The sequence below is a fragment of the Gouania willdenowi genome, chromosome 9 (assembly GCF_900634775.1).
Source record: "Gouania willdenowi chromosome 9, fGouWil2.1, whole genome shotgun sequence".
In the NCBI taxonomy this organism is placed as follows: domain Eukaryota; kingdom Metazoa; phylum Chordata; class Actinopteri; order Blenniiformes; family Gobiesocidae; genus Gouania; species Gouania willdenowi.
This window is the reverse complement of record NC_041052.1, coordinates 34,630,176-34,649,879: the sequence shown is the minus strand read 5'-3', so window position 1 is coordinate 34,649,879 and position 19,704 is coordinate 34,630,176. Positions and strand designations below refer to the sequence as shown.

At 39.5% G+C, this 19,704-nt stretch overlaps 1 protein-coding gene across 1 annotated transcript; it reads right to left on the bottom strand.

Annotated features, from left to right (window-relative positions):
* Positions 1–1,773: 1,773 nt before the first annotated feature.
* trafd1 (TRAF-type zinc finger domain containing 1) lies at positions 1,774–18,729 on the bottom strand. Its single transcript, XM_028458527.1, has 12 exons — positions 18,434–18,729; positions 15,472–15,514; positions 15,233–15,368; positions 13,539–13,592; positions 13,054–13,447; positions 11,965–12,228; positions 10,419–10,483; positions 10,073–10,339; positions 9,855–9,993; positions 7,377–7,596; positions 7,192–7,249; positions 1,774–2,684 (listed from the first exon to the last, which is right to left on the bottom strand). The coding sequence occupies exons 2-12, from the start codon at positions 15,504–15,506 to the stop codon at positions 2,646–2,648; spliced, it is 1,671 nt and encodes a 556-aa protein (XP_028314328.1). The 5' UTR covers positions 15,507–15,514; positions 18,434–18,729; the 3' UTR covers positions 1,774–2,645.
* Positions 18,730–19,704: the final 975 nt, after the last annotated feature.

The following is a 19,704-nucleotide window of genomic DNA, read 5'->3' as shown; positions in this document are numbered from 1 at the left end:
CAATGCATAAGACCAAATGATCTTATGAGTCATGACTTAATTTCATCACATAGTTTTGTTTATATTAGTTAACGAAAAATATGATTTTCGTTTTTAACATGGTTTTTTTTTTTTTTTAATAATTAGTCATAGCAATTGTCACCAAAACAAATGTAGTCACACAAAAAAAAAACTATGACGAACATTTTTAGTCAACACAGTTAACACTGGCTGAGAGGCATTAAATATTCAATGTAAATCAGACCTAAACAAAGATGTAAAGAACAAATTTTCCTATTTAATGCAGTATATTTATTATTAGCAGTAGACTTCTCCATCTCAGTAGGTGTAGGTTTATCATATACAATATAATGAAAGGCTGAAGAATACGTTATAGCCTAATCACTGAAGCTCGATGGATGAAAAATCTAATTAAAACCTTATTAATACATTGGATATATCATCTTGTAGGCTATACTGCATGATCCAATAATAGGATTATTTGATACACTTTTAACGTTTACATGTTGGACCTGAAATCCTCCTGAATCCACCCTTCAGATGGGATTAGTTTTTGGATCAAAGTGATCCCAATCTAGGGCTGGGCAATATGGACCAAAATTCATATCTCAATATTTTTTTTCTAAAAATAGCGATATACGATATTAATCTCGATAATTTAAATTCAAATAAATTCTTACCAGAAATTCAATTCTGCGTTAAATTTTCTGATGGAAAATTCCACAAAGGCTAAAATAACATCACGGTGCTTTAACATTGGTAAATAACGTGCGTTTTCACAAATATGGGCAACTAGTGGCCCCAAAATGACAGCAAAATATACACAAAATTACTACAAAAACACAAATTAACAGAGAAATACACAAAATAACACAAATGCATAATAGGACAACAAAATACACAAAAGGAGAAAAACACACAATGGGACCACAAAATTACATTAAAAAAAACAACTATAAAATCTTACGAAATATAAACAAACGGAAAAATACACTAAAGAACAACAATACATAAAAGAAGAAAAACAAGCACAACCGGATAACAGAATTACATAAAAGAATAAAAATAAACAAAATGACAACAAAATACGCAAAACAAGAAAACAAATACACAATAGGACTGGAACATTTATTAACAGCTGCACAATGTGTGCATCTTGTGGCTTTTTCTCCTATAAGGGACAGTATGTGTGAGTGAGTTCTGTAGTGTGGCTTGTTCAGGGTAAGGTCTGGGTTAGGACACACTCAGTGATCCATCTTAGCTTTACAAAGTGAGTATTTTATTACAAAATAAGCTATGGAAAAATTATATATCGATATAGGCGATATAATTTTTCCATATCGCCAAAATAGAAAACTCAATATATTTTGAATCTCGATATATTGCCCAGCCCTATCCAAATCCTATACTAAAAAAATTCAGTTTGAAAAGCAAGACTGGATTATGTGATCAAATTCAATGATGTATTCCAGTTTTTGCTTTTGAAATACCCATTTTCAAGATTTGATCCAATCTGTTATCCAGAATCTGAGCTGGGAACTTTTGAAAAACCGGACCCTGATGTTTAGACTGTTTACAATAAGCACCTAAATTAATTGACAATTCCAGTCAATTTAGAAACAAATCCCCACTTATAAGAAAAGTAGTAGGTGTAAGTGTAGGAAAGGTAAAATAATCCCTCAGTGGGCTGGGAACGGCCAAACACTTAAACAAAGGACTGAAGTATATGTAAAAATCACACCAAAAAAAGAAAAAAATTATGACACATCACAGTAATATTTGCAGTCTCTTTAAAACATTTAAAGTAGCACACAAGACAAAAAGCGTGATAATGTTTGTTCAGTTTAAAACCACATCAGCTCTTTGTTGACGTGGAGGAGAATAATGTGACCAAACTGTTCTTATTAAATCTTAAACCCTACCCATAAAGACACCACAAAAAAAGCGCTGCGACAACCTAAACAAAAATAAACAAAATACAAAGTTCACAACACGGCTACACCACTTTGTTTCTACACATCTGATTTTAAATTAGAGCGTAGCTACAACAAATTAGAAACAAATAGTCAAACCTATATTAAAAAACAAAAAACAAAAAAAACCTGTTTACAATGTTGTTTGGCTTCTTCTTCTTCTTCTATGGTCAAAAAAATGCATGGATTTAACTCATTAGGTCCTGAAGCCCTTTTTAAAAGGAGATGTGAAGGTGCTTTAGGTTGTGTTTGAAAAATAAAAAAATTTAAAAAAAAGCAGGAACCATCAGGAATACTTTGAAACACAGAGGGAGGACAAGCAAATGACTTCAGCTAAAGTAATAGAAAACAAAGCTTAACAAAGAGAAAAACATCAGAGATCTTAAATGAGCCATAACGTGAAGCTTAACTCAGAATGAATAACTTATAATGCGTGCGTTAAGGCCGGATGTTAAACATACACAATGTTTGGAATACACTTTGATAAAAAGGACACGAATCACCTCAACGCATCATTTAGACTTCATTAGTAAAATGTATTAAAGTATAAACTGTAGGACCTCTGCACTCCCACAGGCACTTGAAATAGGTTTGTTTTTATTCAGGTGTGCAAAAAGAAATGGAAAGCAGAGTAGATGGTGTTTATTGTTCTGTGGTCAGAGGAGTCGGCTCTCACTCATCCTGCTGCTCTTCATTCGGCTTCTTAGGAAACTGTAAAAAACAGAATAAACACGTGTAAAGCAATGTGTGAAAAGCAATGTGTGAAAAGCAACAATGAAATGCAAATGTTAATGTTACAATAAACATATTTGGTTCACCATTTAGGGTGTGTCCTTCCATTAGCAAGTATTTTTTCACTCAGATACCTCTTATGACTGTTGAGCTGCTATATTTTACAAATTTCCCACTAGTGCTGAACGATTATTGCATTTGCGATATCGCAATATCATAAATCGCAAAGGCTGCAATTTTTTATAAAAAAAATTCTTGCCCTTTTTTATACTGTCCTGTTAAGTTCAGAGAGCGTTTAAGAAGTGCAGTCCACATGTTTACATGTTTCATGAAACATGAAGTTAGTTAGATATGTTGAAGAGGTGAAGTCACAGATTTGTTTGCTTTATTGTTGTAATCTGTGCTTTAAAATTTATATTTTATATTCATTTAAAGTTTAAATAAATCTGAAATTGTTTATTATTAAACAGACCGATTTATTGCCGTATTCATTGAAAAATACATGACAAGGTCCTTGAAAAAAATAATCGCATATTAAATCGCAATCGCAATATTGAGAAAAAAAAAAAAATCGCAATTAGATTTTCCAAAATAGTTCAGCCCTATTTCCCACACAGTGAATCACCAACGTCGGTGAATCCGTGTATCATTCATTTTTCATTATGAAACAAAAACATGAAAAATTAAAAAAGCATATATATTTGTTTCCAAAACCAAAATGAAAAAAACAAAAAACGCCTTGTTTTTCAAATTCAAGCTCTTTTGCTTTGGTACCAAAAACAGTAAACGAACACCTTTATCCATTTTCTAGATTAACAATTGGCCAAAGTACGTGATCCGGAAGTGTACTCTCATCCGACGCTAACAGCAGTTTGGCATGACAAGATCACTGCTTCCAACTGTGCATCTGAAATGTGTCCTTTTCGCTTTAGCTGGTGTTGGGCACAAAACCTCCTCACGGATATTTCGGAGGATTTACACACAAGCTGGTCGAAGAGGCACTAAACAGGCACCACGTCCCAAAGAAGGTCAAAGATCTGATCCTGGACTACTATTCCAACTTTAGCCTGAGAGTCTCCTCTGGATCAACAACTTCAGACTGGCACAAACTCGGAAAGGGAATCATCACCGGATGCACAATTTCTGTCATCCTCTTTGCACTGTCCATGAACATGCTGGTTAAGTCTGCGGAAGTTCAGTGCAGGGGGCCCCTCAGTAAGTCCGGAGTCCGACAGCCACCAATCCGAGCCTTCATGGATGACTTGACGGTGACAACGACATCTGTCCCAGGCTGCAGGTGGATTCTAAGTGGCCTTGAGGAGTTGATCTCGTGGGCTCGTATGAGTTTTAAGCCAGCTAAGTCTAGGTCCCTCGTGCTGAAGAAAGGGAAGGTCACTGGCAAGTTTAGTTTCTCCCTTGGCACCACCAAGATTCCATCACTAACAGAGAAACCAGTGAAGAGCCTGGGAAAGGTGTTCAACTGTAGCCTGAGAGACGCAGCTTCCACACAATCAACGAATCAGGAGCTGGAGACCTGGTTGGCCGCGGTGGACAAGTCTGGCCTCCCTGGAAAGTTCAAGGCCTGGATTTACCAGCATGGAATTCTCCCTCGGATCCTCTGGCCCCTCTTGGTCTATGATTTCCCCATTTCAACAGTGGAAGGCTTCGAGATGAGGGTCAGCAGGTTTCTCCGCAGGTGGCTAGGACTGCCGCGAAGCCTGAGCAGCATTGCCCTATATGGGCAAAGCAACAAGCTGAAGCTCCCTATGAGCAGCCTAAGTGAAGAGTTCATGGTGACCCGGTCCAGGGAGCTGCTTCAATATCGGGAGTCTAGTGACCCAAAGGTTGCCCAGGCTGGGATTGAGGTCCGGACGGGACGGAAGTGGAGAGCTGCTGTGGCCGTGGACGTTGCCGAGTCTAGGGTACGGCAGAGGGTACTGGTGGGCAAAGTGGCACAAGGAAGAGCTGGCCTGGGTAGTGGTAGAACTCACTTTAATAAAGCAAAGAAGAGAGAGAGGAGGGCGCTGATCCTCGAGGAGGTGCGAGCAGGACTAGAGGAGAAGCGGGCCAGCCAGATGGTGGGAATGCGGCAGCAGGGAGCCTGGATGAGATGGGAGCAAGCGCTGGAGCGTAAGATCACATGGACCGAGCTGTGGAAAGCTGAGCCCCACCGAATCAAATTCTTGATCCAGGCGGTTTATGACGTGCTGCCTAGCCCATCCAACCTTTGCATCTGGGGGAAGGCAGAGACACCGGCTTGCCCCCTCTGCCAGAGGAGAGGAACCTTGGAGCACATCCTCAGCTGCTGTTCGAAAGCCCTGGGTGAAGGGCGCTACCGCTGGAGACACGACCAGGTCCTTAAGGCAATAGCTAATTCCATCTGCTGCGGGATTAGCCACAGCAAGAGCCTTCGCCCAGTGAAGAAGAGCATTACTTTCGTCAGAGCTGGGGAGAAGGTTGCAGTGACCACCCAAAATACCTCCCCTGGCCTGTTGGCAACGGCGCGTGATTGGGTGCTAAAGGTTGACCTGGGGAAGCAACTAAAGTTCCCCGAAGAGGTTGCAAAAACAACTTTGAGGCCAGACATTGTGATTACTTCAGTAGCCACCAAGCAGGTAGTTCTTCTGGAGCTTACTGTGCCGTGGGAGGACCGGATGGAGGAGGCCCATGAGAGGAAGAGGGCTAAGTACTCCGAGCTAGTGGAGGAGTGCAGGAGCAATGGTTGGCGGGCAAGATGCCAACCCATCGAAGTAGGATGCAGAGGATTTGCGGGCCAGTCTCTCTGCAGGGCCTACAAGATGCTGGGTATTGCTGGAGCCAGCCAGCGAAAGGCCATCAAGTTGGCCACAGATGCTGCAGAAGTGGCATCAAGGTGGCTGTGGATCAGAAGAGGAGAGGAGTGGCACGTAGGGTAGCGCTACCTGGGCACAAGCTGGGGCTTGATCAACCCCAGTTGGGTCGCCTGGAGGAGGGGGTCTGATTGTTGAAAGACCCGAAACCCCCTGTGATTCCAGGTTATATCACTGATGATGTGTCCAGGGGCACCACAAGGTGTATTTGAGAAAAAAATAGATTCCTAAGTGTTGCAGAGATAAAGATATCGCTTCACTTCCGGGTCACGTACTTTGGCCAATCGGTAATGGAGAAAACGACTAAAGGTGTTCGTTTTACGTTTTCTGTACCAAAGCAAAAGAGCTTGAATTTGAAAAACAAGGCGTTTTCCATTTTGGACATCAAATAAGTGTTTTTTTTCGTTTTTCCTGTGTTTTTGTTACATAATGAAAACCGAATGAACGAATGATACACGGATTTTGGAGCTACTCAATCAGTTGTTATGCTCATTCCGTGCTTGAGTATTAAACAGTTGAATGGCCTAATTTCAGCATAAATTACAGAAATAAAAAGGAAATCAGCAAAAATAATGACAGAAAATTTTTTTCAAGTATTAATTGAGCAAGATGAAAAAAGTGTAAGAAAAACAATGGCCCTCATTTATCAACCTTGAGTGAATACGGGTGTAAATGTGAGGTCATATTTGGTCGTACGACAGAACCAATGTGTGATCTATGAAACAATTTGACCAATCACAGCGTACAAATGATCGGGTGTTCGATCGTCTTTAACTTGTTACACCCTTCTGTTTTGGAGGCCCCGCCCACTGAGGTCAAACAAGAAAAGAAACCTTTTCTATGTGAAAATCGGCATCCTCACATCTGAGGTGGAGCAAAACAAAGATGTGCTTTAACATGTGAAAGGAGCTCATATGAATGCTCTGTGAAGCATCAGCTACAGAACAGGTGAAGTCTGCCCCCCTGTGTGCACTGAGTACAACTTCACAGCAGAGATCCTGGAGAGCCCCCAGTGATGTGTTTTACGAGGAAACAGGACCTCATTCTCCAAGACAAAGCATAGCAGCGCATCCCATGTCTGCACTGGGTGAACCTACGCGCTCAATCCTGCTTGGATGGTAGCAGATTTTATTAGCAGGGTTATACAGCATTCCGTGAAAGGAAAACCAAAAAAGTGGCATCAGTAATAATGTGGTAATAATTGTTGAATTTCGTTTTATTTTGTTGAATTTGTTGTAATAATCCATTTACATCTGTTCTGAATGTGTGTCTGCTTATGCTTACATAAAAGCTGAAGTTTGTTTAAGTTTCCAGTCTGTGCTGAACACAAATCCACACACTCAGGTCTGATCGTAGTGTACGCTCACATCACAATTGGTTATATCGATGCTTGCGTGAACATGATCGAACGCACGTTGTACGCTCAGATCTAAACGTACGAAAGGTTGATAAATGAAAGCCATTGACACGTTTCAGTCTTAAGAGGAAGACAGCATTAATAAGAATTTACTGGCTGCCAGAAATAGCACACAGAGACCATAAAACAGGCAGATCAGTCAGAGGGAAGTGAGGAACCTGACAGACAGGATGTTTATACACAGAGACAGACAGACAGGCAGACAGACAGACACACGTACCTTTGCCATCGGATTCCATCTGTTCGCTTTGCCTTCCTTCTCTTCTGGTAACTGAAGTCTGGAGGACAGAAATATAAATCAAAACATTATTCAAACAGTTAAATCTACATACTGTAAATAAACCTCAGCTGTGGTTTCTTTATTTTTGGAAATTGCAACGTTACAACCACTGATTTTTTTTTTACCCCTTCAGAACAGCAACACCAGGATTCTCAGAATCACAGAGAGATGAAAGATTTCCGTCGACTTCCTGGCCCTGCGGACGTCTGTTTTTGGCAGGGATGTCGTGGTTGGACAGTTTCTTCTGATTGGGCAGTCCAATAAAGCTGCTCTGCCACCCCTGGGGGTTTTGAACTGATGTTGCAGAGTCAGCAAAAGCTCCGAAGGCGTTGTCAGAGTATTCAGCTAGAAAGCAGATAAAGTACACGGGGTCAGAAACACTCAAATCTGTGCTCATGCACACGCTCCAGACATGACCTTAATACAACACAAACAAGGTTCTCAAGCAGTGCTGTTGAGCATAGGGGCCCCGACGCTGTGTTTCAACCAGCGCAAGGGGCTTTTCTGGTTCTTTTTCTCCCTTTTTTAATTGGTACCGTCATAATAATTGTTGCACACTTGGACACACTTGGACTTCCAGGCAGGATTGGGTTGTTTAATTTTTTTTTTTAATCTGCATAACCGAGAAACACATAAAACAGCTGCACCGTCTATTTCAGGGGTGTCAAACTCCTTTTAGTTCAGGGTCCAAATACGGAGCAGTTTGATCTCAAGTGGGCCACAGATTATATGAGGAAAAACAAGTAATTTCAACATTTATGTTCCCTACTTTGCATTTCTGCATATAAATAAATTACAAAATAAGTAAGAAACCGACCAGATCCAAGCAATTAGGGATAGATATCAGTCCCAACAGGATCTTCACTTTAAATTTCCTAGATTTTACAAACAATAATACAATAAAATAAATTCATTTATTTAATTGAATAACAAAACATGCATTGTTGTCGTGAAAAGATTGCACTACATGTTGTGTTGACCTTTGACAGCAAAAAAAAAAACAAACTAGATTTTGTGACCAGTTTCTATTTAATTAAGTAAAATATGTCATAATTTGATCTTTGAGTTTTTTTCAACTGTTTAACATTAATAATGGCTGTAACCATGTCATATACGCACTGGGAAAACTGTGAGCCACTGCAATTATTGTTGAGTTTCATTTACACAGTGACTCATGTTTTCTCTGTCCTTTTTACTTTCTCCTGCGGACCAAATTTGATGCTCCAAAGGGCTGGATTTGGCCCCCGGGCCATGAGTTGGACACAGATGGTCTATTTAATACAGGCAATTTTCTCGGATGCTCCCCTCTTCACCAGAGGACCCCGAGGACTCCTGCATAGAGGTTGACTGATATGGAATTTTCAAAGGCCGATATCGATTAAAATAATAATAATAATTCAGCCGATGGCTGATATCTAAAGCCCATTTTCGAAGTCAATATTTGAGGATGATATGCTTTTTTTCAAGCACATTGAATATGAAGGACAATTGAAACACTCATATGATATAAATGTATATATTAGAAATTAAATTAAATACACCAATAGAACTCAACATTTATTGAACTTTAAATATACCCGTACACAACCAAGTAAAACAAAAAGTACTGGACGGGTAAGTAGCAGTAAAACATGACAACAATATACAATGTGCAAGTATTCGCTTTAAACTAAATACCTGTTTTGAGTATTACCACACTCTCCTCTCCTCACAGCCACCACCATTATACCTAAGCTTCACACTTGTCACCATATGCACAACTACAACATTACATCTCACTCTAACTTTAAAATAATCAACTCTTCACCACCCTTTCCATTTCCTACCTTGAGTCTCTCCTCCCTGTTCCCTTCCCCCTCAATTAGGTGTTACAATACCCTCTCTTTTTACATCCTCCCTTTAATAAAGTGTTTCTTACCCTTCCTTAGGGAGGGCTGGTGATGGTAAAAAATATATATATATATTTTATTTTTTTTTTGGCCGATGGCCGATATTGAAAAAAGCCCATATATTGACCCGATATATCAGTGATCTCTACTCCTGCAGCTTCTTAGCTGCCCTTGATGTTGCCTTTGTGCATCTTCCGCTTTGTAACAGTGCGCTTCAAAATCTAAACAAAAACCATCAACTAAATAAAACAATAGGAAAATATAAAATTAATGAGTCGGGTGGGGGGTAATCCATAACAGCCCCAATATAACCTCATTTAAATTTGAAAAGTGCATCTTTGAATCAGTATTTTTAAAAAATGTTATCTGTTGTCTCTACAGTGTCTGAGTATTTATTAGTAGAGGACCTATACCAAGCATGAGTAACCAACTACATTCATTAAGACCCTTCACTAATTCAACAAAAAAAAACCAAACAAAAAAACTTTTGCTTTACTTCCCAAAATTTTACTTCCAGAAAGTTAGAAATTTCAAAATTTACCAGGCCCCTACAACACTCTTTGTTTGAAATCTGGCCTATAGCTTTTATACAAACATAGTCTCTCTGGGACACAGAAACGTGTTCACAACTAAACCACTTGGATTTCAGATCTATTCCACTCCAGATTCCCTTTGACATGATGTTAAGCGTCACAAACAGCAGGTATACTTTACCTTGGTGCTTTTTGTGCCTCTGAAATTCTGGAGAAATCCGACCTTCAGTCTCTTGCACGGCGCTCTGTGGTTTTTTGATCGACGCTTTTATAACATTATTCAGAGGACGAGCAGTCTGGGGCCTCATGTCACATTTGTCCTACACAAAAGCAACGTTTGATCAAAAATCAGACAAAAAAACAATTATCCAGAACACTTGATTGTGACCAATGCCATACCTGATGATGAAAGACCACTGCCTCTTCAAGTGCAATGCCACAGAATTCACATGGAATGACCACGTCGCCCTCTAGAGGACTGGCTGGGGGACTGTAGGAGGCCGGGGACACTGAGCGGGGGAAGGTGGGGATGTTGGAAGCGAGTGTGTCGGAGAAGTTTTGCATGCGGCCTGATGCGTTTTTGCACGTTCTGTCGACTCGAGAAGGAGGAGGGGGCGAGGGCTGTTTGCTGAACGATGCAAACGCAGAGGCTGGACTGCAGCCTGTCTGAGAAAGCCACAACTATGTCATTGAGATATTGGTCACATTTTAAAGTATTAAAAAACGATTCAATTCCAGCTCCAACCTGGTGCAAAATGAGATCCTCCTCTGGAAACAGCTCCTCACAAAACTCACAAGGCAACATGGTATCTGTGAAGACAAACGCAAATGAGCAATGTGGCTAGGGATGGGAACCTTTCACATTTGAACCGATACTCAGTACCTGTGAATCTGTATCAGTAATCAACGGTACCAGTACTTTTGTGTGGTTATAAATGGTAAATAATAAAATCTCCAAATGTACCAATTTACCATATTCATTTCTCATATTAATAATAATAATAAAAAACTTTAACAAATATATCAAACTAACATCTGTTTCACAAATTTCTTCATCATGAAAACCTACGGAAAAAATTAACTTATGGTAACACTTTACTTGAAGTTTCATACATAAGGCGGGCATTACGCTGTCATTAGCATGAATAAGGTGTTATGAAGGCTGTCATTAAGTGTTGTTCACTAAATTATGACACCTTTGGAGCTATGTTGGCATTTTTTGGGTTAGGTGGAGGGATCTAGTGGGGTTAGGTAGGGTTAGGGTTCAGGTTAAAGTAACGAAGGATTAGGGGTTGGGTTAACTAACGACACTTAATGACAGCCTTCATGACCTTTTTCATGCTAATGACAGGTGTCATGTCATAATAATGACAGCGTAATGTCAGCCTTTTGTTTAGTAACTTTAGTTGAAGTTCCATACATAAAGAACTTATTTATATCACCCAAAAGAACAGCGTTTTGTTCGGTGCTATTGCTAGTGCCAGAGGCTAGTTGGTTCTAACCCTGTTTATCCCAAGAACTGTGTGTGGGAGAAGCCAGTTTTGTTTATCCTGCCCGTGCAGCCACGATGTGAAGGGAGAATCAGCTTAAAGAGTAGAGTGAGGCGCTCCCTTAGACAGAAATGTCCATGTTTCAAGAGAAAGTATGTTTCAGCGGGTTGTTGGACACAGGAGTGTGTACGTGTGTGAGCGCCACAGAACCGGGAAAAATATTTGCGCTCTACTCTGAAGCCCTTAGCAGCTTGTTCTCCAACTCTCTTATTGTCGGTACAGCAGCTATTTACATTTACACCTGTCATGTTTCTGAGTGAAGTGGGGGTTCAGCAGGTGGTCGAGCAGGTGGTCGATCTTAATATTTTTTTTTATCAAAATGGTGATACAGGATAGAAATGTCTAATTTTGCATTAAAATAAAATGAGACCAGAAAAAAAATTCTGGGTTAAATGTACTGAAGCTAAATGCTACAGAAGCACATTTAATAACAACAAGATGCACAATATGTGCCACTTTTGGCAGTTTGTCTCCTCTGAGGGACAGCACGTGTGAGTGAGTTCTGTAGTGTGGCTTGTTTAGAGAAAGGCCTGAGTTAGGACGCACTCGGCAACCATTAAACTGTGATTTTCATGCTGTTCTGAGAAGAAACAAAATCAGCGACTCCTAAAACTAGTATTTAAATACAAAATAGGCTATATATATATATATATATATGAGCAATAATGTCATTTTCAAAAGTACAGAAATCGGTACCCATCCATCCATCCATCCCTAAAAGCGACAGAATGTAGTGCGTACCTGTCTGATCAACGTCCTGGGCTGCACTGGTGCTGGTCCCAACAGAGAAGTTTGGGTGGTTGTTATTGGGAAGAGTAAAAGTAGAGCTGGACTTCCCGAACTTGTGGTCCCAAATGTCACTCCACATGTTGCCGTCTAAAGCCCCGCCCATCGATTCTCCGTCACCCTGCAGACTAAGCGCCAGCATGTAATCCAGGCCGGAAGAGTCCTCGTTACTGGGGGGCCACGCGCTGCTGCTTTGCAGGAAGTCGCTTTGCTCTGGCACTGAGAAGCAGAAGAGACGTGAAGCATGAGTGTTGATGAAAACACTGTTTGACCTTTTAAAAAAAACTATTTGTCTTTAGTATTATGGACATTATTTTTGCTACAACATAAACAAGATGAGAAGTAAAGTTTTTCATAGCATCCTTTAGGGTTCTTTGAGCTTTTCTACATTCTTAGTTTGAGAAAGAACACTGCACTTACCTGTTTTAACTACTTCCACATGACTAAAAAAAAATATATTTTTTGTCAAACCAAGTGTGTATGATCAACAGGAGATAAGTGAAGGCTGCATAGTTATTGATGCTGGAAGTCTAAATCTGTGAATATCTTTCCAACTTTACCATCAGGTATCCGACTCTCGGTAAAATTGAATTAACCTTCAGCAGAGACTTCAATACTGCCCCCTAGTAGAGGGAAGGTGATTTCCACACATGTGGATCGGGACCTTTGTATGAGAGAATCTGAGCAAAGCTGCGGTGCATTTGTCTCAAAAATAAATTCACACGTCGGCCGATCCACAAACGCACTTCACAAGCACAATTAAAGATCTGCATATGATAAATACATCCCCCCAATTATAAAACATGAATTGTGGATGTGTTTATGGATCTAAAAAACACGTGAAAATCTAAAAATATACGTGAAAATTGTGGAAATATTTGTGAATATTTTTGACACAAATCTCTCCCTATAGTCTGCTTCATTTAAAACCTCTTCCCAAAATGCCTCCTATCAGAAATGAGTTGAGAAATTAAATTTATGATGTTGCTTTTATACACAGGAGCATTGATTATCCACTCAGAATGATTAAAGTGTTATGATCACCTGACGCTTCAGGGACTCCTGAGGTGTTATAAAGTCTGGGATCAAACAGCCTGGAGAAGGAGCGCTCAGCTGCTGAGCTGACGTTGTTATTCTTGGGGCCTCTTTCTTGGGCTCCGAGCAGGTTTCGAATGGAGTGGGCCTCGAACCACGCATCTGGAGTTTGTTGCTCCACTGGACTGTGGCTCATCCTGCTGTTGTTCCTCTCCTGGGGAGGAGTGAGACTTCCACACAGGGCTGGGTGCACAGCTTGCTCTCTCAGCATCACATTGCACTTGCAGTGCGGACAGAGCTCAGTGCGCGTGCCGCAGTAATCCTCGTGATCTTTGGACTGACTGAAAACAAGCTCCAGCTCACAGTACTGACACGGGACCAGCCTCTGAGAGCACGCAGACCTCTGCACGACAGGATCAGCAAAAACACACTTTTAACCAAGTCAGTGCAGACAAAGAAAAACATTTATCAGGAGGGAAACCAAACACTCTTACCTGGTGTTCATCAATATAATTCTTCTCAATCTTCAAACCACATTTGCATGTTATCTAAAAGAACAATATTTTAAAGCAGTTAGAGGATTACTTCAAGAAAAACAAGGAAGCAGCTGTCTTTTCTTGACACTGGGGTGGGTTCAAACCATAGATTGTAAAAAGAATGGATGACACGCTCAAAGGGAAGTGAAGCTTTTTTTAGAGCTCCCCCTGCTGACTGGCTGCAGTATAGGTCATAAACTCCACCACCTCAATGTTAACAGATGGGATGTTGGTCAAACTGTAAAGTTAAAATACTCGTCACATAATTTTTTTTTCAAACCTAAAATCTGCTGTGATCATTAGTTATCATCACCCTACATTGTTTCCAAGTGCTATTTTTTCTGTGAAGTTTGTTTTAAATAAGTTATTTGAGGTTGAAAAACCGGATTTGACATCATAATGATTGGGCAGTATGCTAAATGGGCGGGGCATGCTACCAGGGCTCCTCCCGCCAGACCCTACTGCGTAGACTCTGGCTCCAAATGACGTCAAATTTGCAAGATGGAAGCACCCCAAGCGCCGTATTTTGGCTTCAAGAACATTGAGTGGGAATAGCTACACTGCACGCTCACTGGTTCAAACAAGTTTTACTTCATCCCACTCTCCCTTTTGGGCATTTATGTTTTATTTTTGCATCTTGTTTCATGAGCCTGATACTGACTTGATTTGCACAGAATGTATTTATTTTTTTTGTACAAACTTTTCATGCTTGTTTTATTGCCTAGTTCGAAATAAATCAATGAAATAAAAAATAAAATCAGTTATCATAAGTTTAGTATAGTAATTCTGGTTTAATTCAGTGAAACCTTAACATACGATTCAAAAAGAAGACAAAAAGAATCTTGCTGGAATTATTACACGGAAGTCAAACAAACTTCAAAGTGAAACTTCAAAGGAAACATCAAATCGATCAGCAGACACCGCTGACGAAGACTGGCAGTTGTCAGACGAAGTATTAGGAGATCAAAGTGGATTTCTTGAAGAACAGCTGTCTGAATAAATAAAACCTTACCATATCAGTTTAGTGTAGTGTTGAATCGTTTCATAACCGGCTGTCCATACATGTCAAACCATAATATAGCGTGAGTTAAGGATGCTGGCGTGTAAACAGCATTCTAGTAGACTGCCAAAAAACTAGTTCAGTTTCAGTTTATTTCAGTCTAACAAAAAAATATTCAAACACAAATCACAATTTAAAAATATATAACAAGACTGAAACAGGCAGAAGCAAAAATGCTTTTATGCCCAATAATGTAACGGCAACATGTGTTTTCATATAAATCTAAGTGTGATAAATATAAAGCAACAATAACTGAGCAATGTTCGAGCGCATTTGAAGCTTTCGAAGTTTAATGCAAACTGCACAACACAAAACTTTCAGCAATAATTCAACATCGTTGAAGCAGAGCCTCATTAAACAGTAGCTGGACGTTAGCTCACACAGGCCGATCACTGTTAGCAAAGACGGAGCAGCTCAGCAAGCTAATGTTAGCGTCTCATCTTTGTTTGGTACTCATGTAATAATGATGTTGGAGCAGAGAAGATTCCTCTGGAGAAGATAACTCAGTTTACTAAAGAGATCACAGTGTGAGGTATAACCGTCATGTTTCTGTTTGTTCTGGTCATCCATGTGTTGCAGAGTCTGTCGTTACCTGAGCGTGTTCCTGCTGCTTGTGCTCCTGCAAGTCTGACCGAGGCACCGGCTCCTGGCAAACATCGCACAAAGCGATGTTTCTGCGACAGTGAATCTCATGGGTGGTGAAGTTGGCCTCTGGAATTTCGTGTTTGCTAGTAAGAAATGCAAAAAAATGTACATTTCCTTAGAGAACTTTGCACTCACTGGCAGTAAAATTTCTTTACACATGCACAAGTATATAACTTGAGTCCTTACCAATTACCACAAAAATGTGTGTTTTCATCTGCCATGACTTCACCTAAAATAGAGAGAAAACATTGGTTAATCAGATGAATTATTTTATTTTCATTTGGAATTTTAAACGCCATAAAAAGGCAAAAAAAAAAAAACCCTCTTCATGAATATAATGGTTTATATGTATAACACCGCATCAATACTAAAAACCTCTGTGCCAACACAAATACACAAACATGAAGAATTTTAAAAGAACACCCAAAAATAGTAGTAGACAGTTGTTATTGAAACCACTTTTTCCACTCCCATGTAAATATCTACATACATAACGCACGAACGTATGACCTTTTTTAAAATACAGTAGTCCCTAGTTTATCGCAGGGGTTACGTTCTAAAAATAACCCACAATAGGCAAAATCCACGAAGTAGTCAGCTTTATTTTTTACTATTATTAAACATGTTTTAAGACTGTAAAACCCCTCACCACACACTTTATACACTTTTCTCAGACAGGAATTAATATTTCTCTCATGTTTAAACAATCTCAAAGTTCAAACCTTTGTAGATTTTAAAACATAAACCTGTTTTCAAACATACAGAACTTCAGAGTCACACTGCTAGTGATCAGACATTGATGCTGAACGCAATCAGAGTCTTTGGTGACGATGACGTGACATTAACACAGACACCAGTCTGTTCACCCATTCAACCATGGAGTAGAAGCTGTGTGTGACCACCTGGAGCTGTATGACACGGCCTTTATAACCAGGACTAGACTAGGAAGGATTTGGCGTGGAGGAGAATCAGCGAGGAGGTGATAGTAGCAGGTAAAAGTTCTCTCTGTAGCACTGTCTTGACAACTTGATTGGCCAGTTTTCTGGCCAATCAAGCACAGTAACACCATGGTCAGTGAACCAGCTTTTGGTACCTACACTGGACTTCAAGCAACGTGGATTCTGAAAATAAATTTTGCGTAATATTAGGAAATCAAAGTCCCAGAGTCTAGAGCAAGAGTCGAGGCTCAGAATCTACGTTGCTTAAAGTCCAGTGTGAAGTTTCCGCAGTCTGTGATGATTTGGGCTGCCATGTCATCTGCTGGAGTCGGTCCACAGTGTTTTATTGAAGTCCACAGTCAATGCAGCATCTACCAGGACATTATAGAGCACTTCAAGCTTCCTGCTGCTGACAAGCTTTATGGGGATGCTGATGTCATTTTCCAGCAGGACTTGGCACCTGCCCACACTGCCAAAGGTACCAAAAGCTGCTTCACTGACCATGGTGTTACTGTGCTTGATTGGCCAACAAACTGGCCTGACCCCCATAGATAATCTATGGGGTATTGTGAAGAGGAAGGTGAGAGACACCAGACTCAACAATGTAGATGACCTAAAGGCTCCTATCAAAGCAACCTGGGCTTCCATTACGTCTGAGCAGTACCACAGGTTGATCACCCCCACGCCACATCGATGCAGTTATTCATGCAAAAGGAGGCACAACCATGTGCATAGAAATGAACATACTTTTCAGAAGCCTTACATTTTCCTTTAAAATATCATTCTTTTTATTGATCTTATTTAATATTCTACTTTTCCGAGACACCAAATTTTGGGTTCTCATTATCTGTAAGCCATAATCATCAAAATTTCAAGAAATAAAGGCTTGAAATATTTCACTCTGTGTCATGAGCCTATATCATATATGGGTTTGACTTTCTGAAATGAGTGACAAAAAATATTGATCATTTTCATGATATTCTAATTTTTTTTAAAAAATGCACCTGTATGATCACCAGACAGTAAGATTAACAAAAAAAACAGTTAAAGCAAATTAATAAATCAAATAAAGCAGACACAATAGACCCCTAAATGATGAATAATAAATCAACCATAATTTTGTAGATAATTTGTATTGCTTTAAATCAACAGTAAATGCAAATTTAAATAACTGATGGTTTGATTTCTAAATGTAAACCATCTTCTAATGAAAATAATACTGTTAGATATACGTAAACTTGTACATTTCTTCCTGCATGCATGTCTTTATCTTTGATGAGCTCATGTTTAACCCTGACAATCACAAATGTATTACGTGTCATAACAAAAGAAGTCACATGTCCCAGCCATGGGAAGATAAACACTAGAAAACTACATAGAAGAAAAATGTTGAGAAAACTACATTCGGGGCACAGGGAGTGAGAAGACCCTGACGTCGCCCACAGCTGTGTTTTAGATGAGTGCCTGCTCTCCTATTGACTTGATATTGTTGTTGATTCAGTTCTGTTCATCTTTAATAAATTGATTGATTGATTCACCAAAGCAAAACCTCTGACCATGTCTATGTGTGCAATCTCAGGTACGGAATACGAGAATATCTCAAAACTCTACCAATACAAATGTACAAATCAGAACACATGAGACATGTGACAACAGTACATGTGAGAAAACGTCACAAATATTTCTTCATTGAGAAGATTCTTAAAGTAAAAGCACCAACTATATATATATATATATATATATATACACAATGAATAGCAATTTTTCAATCATTTCATCTAATTTTAAGGAAGAAATACTCTATCGGGTTATATATCGATATCCGGATATAAATCGAACTATATCGTGATATAAAATGTTCTCCATATCGCACAGCACTACCCAGCACTAGTGTATGTGTTATTAAAATGATGGGGGTTTTTTTGTATTGGCTTTTTTTTTTTTTACTGGTCTGGCCCACTTAACATTAAATAAATACCTGACCAAGTTTGACAACTCGTCTGTCCTGGTAGATGCATGTTAGTGAAACTGTCACAATGCTTTCAAACTCTATTTGCATATCTTAGGAATCATGAGCCTCAGTCTGTCGCACGGACACAGCAGCCCTTTGAACGTCCAGTTAACAGACAGCACAGACCAGAACCGGAGCAGACTGAGCCTTAAAGCTAGCTGCTAGTACACATACAGACGGTTATGTCCATTAAACTCACCGTGAGTGTCCGTCCCGGTCCAGCTCAGTCTACGACCATTTTGTAGCACTGGCAAGAACGTAGCCTAGCCTAGCATCCACAGACGTAGCAACAGCAGCACCACGTAGCGACGTAGCCGACTTTTCACGGAGTGCCGACCCGAGCCACTCGGTCCGCTGCTACGGCGGCTTTTAGGGACTCGAACCACAGAAAAGGAAAGCCAAACTATGAAGCCGCTGTTAACCTGTTAGTGTTTGTTACCCTACAAACTCACGGAGGAGGACGGCTAACACCACAGCGATTAGTAACTAGCTTGACAACAGTGTTGCCAGATACAGTGGTAAAATTCCCGCATTAACAATACAATTTATTATTCTTTTTTCTTTATTCCTGTTTTTTTTTTTTTTTTTTTGTGGTTCTATACATTTTCTAAAAGTTTTTAATTCATTTTGTGCATTTTTTGGATCTCTTTCTGTCCATATATATATATATATATATATATGGACAAAAATTATTTTGAGTAATATCATTAAAGGACTCCAAAAACACAAATTGGGAAAGCACACACAGAACCCTTTGTTCTTTCCTGTAATAACGCTCCGATTAGTCATTGTTCTAAATACCGACGTGAATGTTACTATAATGTGACCCTCGGATCAATATTTGTGGTACTCACTGTAGTGTCTTTTTCATTTAATTTATTCAACCCTATAACATACATCTTTGTACTGCAACTAAATCTGTTTCACTAATATACTAGTGTTTTTGCTCACATGATAAAAGTCCTAAACTAGCCCCAGTTTAGTTCACCTGCATTATTAGTTTGCAAATTAATGTCAAACCTTACTTATTGGTCGGGGATCTCACCCAACCTGGCAACGCAGCTTGACCTGACTTCTTACTTTTCCATTACCTTCTCTGAGTTTAATACAGTCCCTGAACTGTGACTCAGGATATCCCATTCTCTCTGCTGTTTTGTACACAGACTGAATGATAGTGTACAGAAGCGTACTGCATTCACCAGAAAAAAGAAAAAAAATAAACATAAGAAAAAAAACAATTATGAATTATTTATTTTTTTGGTTCGTTTTCGGCCTATTTTTTTCAGTTTTTCTGACAAAAAAATGTCAGTTTTTCGTGCAAATTTGTTTCAGTTTGCTATTTTTTATTTTTTTTTCCATGCTATGTTTTTCAGCGATATGGCATGTTCCATGGATATAAAATGATGCATTTGAAGTGCATTCAGGCTGGCTATGTGGTCAATCAAGATACAATCAGGAGACTGCTGAAAA

Coding starts and splice junctions, on each gene's coding strand:
- trafd1 (XM_028458527.1), bottom strand. CDS start 15,506: ATGGCAGATGAAAACACACATTTTTGTGGTAATTG. Junction 13,448..13,538: donor ATTATATTGATGAACACCAG/GTAAGAGTGTTT, acceptor CCTGTCGTGCAG/AGGTCTGCGTGCTCTCAGAG. Junction 2,685..7,191: donor GATGGAATCCGATGGCAAAG/GTACGTGTGTCT, acceptor TGTTTTTTACAG/TTTCCTAAGAAGCCGAATGA.